The sequence below is a fragment of the Echinops telfairi genome, unplaced genomic scaffold (assembly GCF_000313985.2).
Source record: "Echinops telfairi isolate 266 unplaced genomic scaffold, ASM31398v2 ScPeMD7_22;HRSCAF=79, whole genome shotgun sequence".
NCBI lineage: Eukaryota > Metazoa > Chordata > Mammalia > Afrosoricida > Tenrecidae > Echinops > Echinops telfairi.
The window spans coordinates 7,902,232-7,909,489 of NW_022103919.1; the positions used below are offsets into that span (position 1 = coordinate 7,902,232).

General features: G+C 47.3%; 1 protein-coding gene across 1 annotated transcript in view; it reads right to left on the reverse strand.

Annotated features, from left to right (window-relative positions):
- Positions 1-7,258, reverse strand: part of DDX31 (DEAD-box helicase 31) — an 84,872-nt gene that overhangs the window by 39,523 nt on the left and 38,091 nt on the right. The window contains exons 15-16 of the mRNA XM_013007403.3: positions 5,008-5,058; positions 3,228-3,367 (exon numbers count right to left, since the gene is read on the reverse strand). Of these exons, the coding sequence (XP_012862857.3) occupies positions 3,228-3,367; positions 5,008-5,058 (191 nt within the window). The remainder of the gene's footprint in view (positions 1-3,227; positions 3,368-5,007; positions 5,059-7,258) is intronic.

Below are 7,258 nucleotides of genomic sequence, written 5' to 3' on the forward strand. Positions count from 1 at the left end.
TTTTTAAATATCAGAAGTGGACCTTTTGGACTGCAAAAATGTTCAAGCCTGCTTTTTTCCACCGCACGCCTTACAACTGGCTCTTCCTAGATTTACAGGTTGCTTTCCATTTGGGGGGCCTGAAGTCAAAGCAACCGTCTGAGTTCCACAAACAGTCCTTCCTCAAACAGAGCGTGGGAAGCACAGCGCAGCACGGAGAGTTCACAGGAGCACGGCAGCTTCTCTACGTTGATCACAGCTTGCCCAGAGAGCAGCTCGGTGGCCTAGGAAGAGGGTGCCGCTTCAACAGGCGACTTTTCAGGACACAAGAAAAATCAACTCGGAGACGACGCTTTACTTGCTTAGTGGCATGCTCTTCCACCTCCTTTTCCAATCTCCACCTGAGAGAGTGCACCTTTTCCTCTCAGTACTTCCCCAAGCTTTACCCCTTTTAGCTCCAAGTCCAACACATTGGCACACTGCGCTGTCTCCTCCTTTGTAACGTGGACATCATGTCGAATTTCATACTGTTCTTCCAGGTGACCAGGAGCACCACAGAGGACGATCTTACTGCTCACGCTGAAAAACAGCCTTTGCGCTGAGCTTTCTCTCTCGCCTATGCCTATGTACACGCTCCCATCTGGTCCAGAGTGGGAAGTGGCACTGGAGTCATGATAGTGGGGGGTGAGGAGGCCTCAAAGGATCAGAGGTATATTGCGTGATCCGTTAGTGCTCTACTGCACCGATTGACTCACCCCTCCCTGCGACCCCTCTATGGGGGGATGCTTCATTGTCCATAGATGGGCTTTGGGTCTCCGCTCCAACCCCTCTCCATTCTCACCAATGCATTTTTGTCTGTTTGTTTGTTTACTGTTTGTTGTGAGTCTTCTGATGCCCATTTCCCGGTCTCGAGACATGGAACCCAGGAACAGGAATGGGAATACAGATACCAAAAGGGTAGGGGGAAGGGGAGGGGGGGGGTAGGAGGGGACCGATCGCAACAAATGGCACATAACCACACCCCCCATCCAGGGGGAAGAACAGAAAGCAGAGGGGAAGGGAGATAGTGGTCTGTGTGAAATTTGAAAATAATGAACAATTCACAATCTACCCAGGGTCCATGAGGGTTTGCAGGGGGAGTAGGGAGGGGGAAAAGAAAAAGAGAGGAGCTGATCCCAAGGGTTCAATGGAAAATAAATGTCTACAAAGAACGGTGGAATATATGTACAATTGATGTCAGATGTATGTCAGATACAGCTGATGTATGAATTGTAATAAGAGTTGTAAGAGCCCCCAATAAAATGATCTAAAAAAAAGAAAAACGTCCTTAGCTTGCTAATAGTCTTCCTGTGGATCATCATTTCCCCTCTGCAATTTCCAGTTTATCTTTTTGAGCCTTTCTTGGAAATTGACCTCCGTGGGTTTATTAAAGAGAACACACGGAAGGAGAGGCTGCCAGAGGCGCATGGGCTGTGGCTGGCTCTGGCGTTTAGAGAACCTCGTGCGACTTCCTGAGGGCGCTCTGTCTTCTGAAGCAACCGCGAGGAGCAGGGAGGCATCCACAGGCTGCCGGCTGAACGTGGATGTGGACCTGCAGGTCTTGAACAGAGGAGCAGGAGGAGGAGGAGCAGGAGGAGGAGCAGAAGGAGGAGCTGTAGAATCATAAACTGCTAAGGAGCACTGACGAAATAATTCTCTTGTGGGAGGACAAACAAAATCCTGGAAAGGTTTTCAAATGTACAGTATACCAATTCCTCTGTGACAGAGAAAGAAGTAACCAAATTGTGATGGGCTTAAAGCCGATGGGAACAGGGTCAGGAAGAAAAAGAGCAAGGGTTCTCAAGGCCAAAGGGCCCTCCTAGTTCCACCAGATTTCGGGGGCCCACCTTCCTGGCCGGACGCTGGCCTGGACACGAGAACTGCCAGTTCCCTCCAGACTCCTGGATCACAGAGTCCAGCTGCCACCCAAACTCTTGAGGAAGAGTGCCTGACTAACTGATCTACATGAGACTTCTCCCACACATAAGGTCAAATACGCACAGCTCCCTGAAACAGATTAAATAAAAAAAAGGCCAAACTCACTATCTTCATTTTAGCCACCTGATATTGTCATCTGCCTCACTGAGGGGTGTCAAGCACGTTTTGGGAATGAGCCCCAACCCTCCCATGTTCACACCAGCCACCTTGAAAGCGCTTTGCTCAGTCTGAGGGGTGACTGTTGTGCAGGTGGGATCATGGGAAGCAGGACGGTGGGGACCACCACATGTGGGTTCTCTAAGGCAGTGGTTCTCAATCTTCCTAATACAGTTCCTCATGTGGTGGTGACCCCCCAACCATAAAATTACTTTCGTTGCTACTTCATAACTGTAATTTTGCTACTGTTATGAATAGGGCGATCCCCGTGAAAAGGGTCGTTCCACCCACAGGTTGAGAACCGCAGCTCTAAGTGGTGGCTGCTACGTGCTGTGGGCCCTCTCAGACCAATTTTCCACATCATCTGCTAGACATTTCAGCGTAGACGTCATCTCCAATTTCCCAGCTCTGTGGTTTAGGACAGCAGCATGCCTTTGGAAGCCCAGGATCAGAACCCGTGCCTCAGCTGCTGGAGCTGTTCTGCTTACTCCTGGCCAGGAAAGGAGGCAGCTGTCTAGGGGTGCTTTGTTCGGTCTTTCCTCCATGAGACCCGCAGTTTGATGGAAGGCCTGGCTAGGCTTCTGCGCACTCCCAGGGCACTCAGCTCAGTCTGCTGTCCCAGACTGGACTGAGGGGACTGTGAGAGGCAGCCATCTGGCTGGAAAGCATGTCTTTCGTTGACCCGGAAGTCATTTGTCCCTTGGGTTTATTTCCCCAAGAGAAATAAGTTGTGTGATGAGTTCAATAAGCCTCCTTTAGAAATGAACTTCAAAGATATAAAACATCAATTGCAAGGCATGAAACCTGTGAATTAAAGAGGTTTCGTGAGTTGGGCACAGGCATTCTACAGTCAAGGAAGGAAACAGAGACCTCTGTCTCAAAGAAATCAAGCAAGCGCAACAGATCGTTCCCTTAGTCTGGCGCTGCAATGAAAGCTGTCATGTGCTGATGGTGCGAAGGCTTTTAGTTCTTGCCACTGACTATTCTGGGACTCATTTAGGGATCACAAGGGTTAATGGCTCTCCGTCAGCTTACAAGGCCCATCCGGCTGTAAAGAGCGACAGAGAGTTAATTAGGTGAGATCAGCTGAAACTCCGTTCAGGTTTCTGACTCACTTGATTTTGTGAGAAGCCAACGAGTCGACATATTCTGCCTCCGAAGGAGCCAGAACCAGCAGGCTGCTCCCCGGACAGCCAATCCGGGCGGTTCTTCCGATGCGGTGGATGTACTCTGCAGGTGAGGACGGCGCATTGTACTGTAAGGGGTAACAAAAATGAAGGCATTCACAGATCAAGGGACTGCCATTAACTGGAAGTGCAATACCCTGCTCACCTGCCTCCAGGTATCCCAAGAATTGAACCTGAGTGCCATGGTTACCCTAAGACAGTCACAAAGAGTCAGTCAACCCTCAACTCCCGGCTTCATTGGACACAGCAAGGCTCTGACATGCAAACATGAACAGTGGCCAATTTCCAGGTAAACGAGACATCTTCTTATCCCAATAACTCCTTTTTAATTTTACTTCTCCACAGGTCTCTTCACTTTCTAGTTGTATCCTTTCACCGTGGGGACTGGGAATAGATGAAAAGGTTGGGAGGTGGGGCTAAATTTCTCCAGGATGCCCATATGACCTTGGCCTACTTCCTTGGTAGACAAAGTGGTAGGAATGAGGCAATAGAAGAGCCTGGGCAGTACCAGGAATAAAGTGTAAGTGTGTGTGTGTGTGTGTGTATATATACATGGAGTCCCAGGAGCTTAGTCCCTACCACCTATCTGCTATGACTTAAAGTCCTAACTGAACTGAGGTGCAATGCAGTTGGGGATTCCTGCCTGGATCCAGGAGAAGGGCAGTCCCCCCCTACCCCCCACCCTCTCAGCAGACTGAATTGTGCAAAGCATCCTATTGTATCTATACAGTAACTTCATCATTAGAGCAAAGTGAACATATATAAAGGTGCTTCAAAAAGTCTATAGGAAAGTCCCATTAATTTTTAGTTCCATTTCCTCAATAAGCTTTTTGAAGCCCCCTAGGACATATTTCATCCTTTTCTTTGCTGCTACATAAACCAAAGACCAGAGGACAAAGATAAATGTGCGCTCTCAGATCCAAGGGACATGAGACTTATCAATAGCCACAATACAAGAAAGTTGGAAATGGTAGGCCTGTTATCTATCTTTAATTTGTTCCTTGATCGGCAGGAAGGAAGGAACAATGCCTCGAGTTACAAAAGTAAACATTTGTGATGGGCAGATCAGAATTAAAAAACAAACAAAAAACAACTAAAACCGGTGACAGGTATGCAGTGCCATTACAATTTTAATAAACCATGACAGGGCATGAGTCCCTTTGGCCCCCACACTGAAGGGGCCTAAAAATGCCATTCAGCAGACTAATGAAAATGAAAAATAAGGCTAACACCACGAGACTCTAGTCTAACACCTGTACCCTCTGGCAAAGTGGCTACAGGAGGTTGAAGGTGTGTTGTGTAAGATGCTATCAGGAGCTTACTTGCTCCCTGCAGGTCAATGTACTGGGACACAGCTCTCAGGATAGCTGAGCCATCTCCTCCTGGAGACAATGATCCTCCCAGGGCCTGGGCGATTCCCGTTATTTTCAGACTGTGGAACCTTTCCTGTGTATGAGTCTGGGAGCAGGAGAGCCTGCCATCCCTATTACTCGCTTGCAGTCTGGCTGCTCTGCCGTGGCGCTGAGGTGGGCTAGGCAAAGGCAGGATAAATCCTGTCAGGAGAATTGTGCCGATGAGGGTGGTTACTGCCTGGTTACTAGGGCAACACCCAAGCGGGTGATAGTAATTATTCTACTTAAAGCCCAAGCATCTACTCATGATCATGTACTCCTGCCTCCAGCTCACACTTTAACAACTTAAAAATTACCTGAACAATCCATGTGACTTGAGGGAGATCTAAGCCACGAGCTGCAACATCCTTCAAAAGGGAAAAGAATATATTTAGGATTGAGTTTCTAGACCTTTTTGGATCACAGATCCTTTGGTAATCTAATGAAAACGGTTAAGATTTACCTCCTCTTTTGTCTCCCAGAACACACAGATTTACATGCAATTATGCATACAATTTGAGGGGTTCATGGGCCAGCTAAAGTCCCTTTGTGATTAGAACTGTGAGTTAGGGAAGAGAACCACAGAAGCCACTGGTAAGGCAGGCAGTCATAAGCTGTTGCAGGAAGACAGAACCCACAGGTTAGTAGAGCCCAGATTGAGGAATGTCTTCTAGTTAGAAAACGTGAACAATAATTACAAGTTGTGTCATTAAGAATTTTAATAATTTCTGGCACTTTATTCCTTTTACATAAACCACGCAATGAATAAATTCATGCATTATCACTCCCAACCCCCGGCTTGACAGCAATGTCTTAAAACAAACAAACATCAGCACACAGCCTCGAGCATTTCTAAAAGCTGACCCTTCAATGAGTTCAGAGCATGGGGGCTCAGGACAACAAGCTCAGGGGACAGCAAGGCCCACTGGCATTACGCAGTCCACAAAGAGCGCTACACGTCCTACTACGGTGAGGGACAACTGGGGTCTCAAAAGGTCACGGGCAGCCATCAATCTATGGAGAACATTTTGGTCTCTCCTTGTCTGCAGGCAAGAAGGGTGACTAGCATTGAAGACCCCATGGCAACTTCTGGTCCAATGCACTAAAGAAGCGTATAAACATCAGCTTCGGTGATCCTGAGACCAAAAGAATGGTGCCCAGCTACCAATGCCAACTACTCTGAAAGGGGCATTAGAAGGTCCTGGATGGAGTGGGAGGAAGGTGTGGCAAAACTCAGAATCCTAAAAGACGAGGCTTATTGGCCAGGAAAAGACTGGTGGGAATGAACTCGTCTACAAGACTCAATTTGCAAAAAAAAAACCCAACTCAACTTGCAGTCAAACATAGGTCTATAAGGGCATGGAATGGTATGACTAGCGTTAGATACAATACCATAAAATAATCAACCACCTGAGGAATGGAAATAGGGAACACAGAGAGGAAGTGGGATAAGTGCAGTTACATTATGGTGATTATACAATCAAATAAACAAATCTGCAGTGGAAGGACAGCCAAACCCTCCCTAGAAGCTAGGATGGAGAAGCTTCACTCGCCATCTTTCAGACATGCTGTCAGGGGGGCTGCAGAGGGTCATCGTGCTTGGTACAGTCGAGGGGCAGTGAAAAACATGAAGGCCCTTGGATGACATGCAAAATGACACAAACATCTACATAGACTAAGGTGACCAGACGCCCCGATTTTTAATTTTTCCCACGTCCTGCGGCGTTTTAAAAAAGTTCCGATTTTTGGAAAGAATGCACAAGCTAGGGAATAAGGTTTTCGGCTGCCATGTGGTTATTTCGCCAGGAGATGAGTTTTATCAATGGTGTCCCGCTTTACCAGTGTTAAAATCTGGTCACCTTAATATAGACCTATGAATAATTTTGCTAGCTGTGACCAAAATCCTTTCCATCAGGTTTGTATCATTTTGCATTCCCACCAGGCATGTAGGAGAGGCGACATTTTCCATGGTAGCACACGTGTATGTATCTACATACATTGTAGATAGAGATCATTGTTGTAAGGAGCTGTCGGGGCAGTTCTGACTCACAGCGCGCGCGCGCGCGTACACACACGCCATTATCAGTTCATTAGAAGTTGGTACCCCTCAAAAGTGTAAGGAAAAAAAAAATCCTTCTTGTAGCATGACATTGGGCCTCCACTCAAGTATTCCCTCAATGCAAAAATACTTTGTTCTATTAAACTGGCATTTCATGATGCTCACCTTCCCGACACAATCGCTGAAGACAAAGCAGGTGTATAAACAAATGTGACGAAGAAAGCTGATGGTGCCAGCAATCAAAAGATAAGAGTGTCTGGGGTCTTAAAGGCTTGAAGGTAAAAACAAGTGGCCATCTAGCTGAGAAGCAACAAAGCCCACATGGAAGAAGCACACCAGCCTGTGTGATCACGAGGTGTTCAAGGGATGAGGTATCAGGCATCATTAGAACAAAAAATCATATTGTGAATGAGAGGAAGTACGGAGTGGAGACCCAAAGCCCAGCTGTAGGCAATTGGACATCCCCTTATGGAAGGGTCGCGGGGAGGAAATGAGCTAGTCAGGGTGCA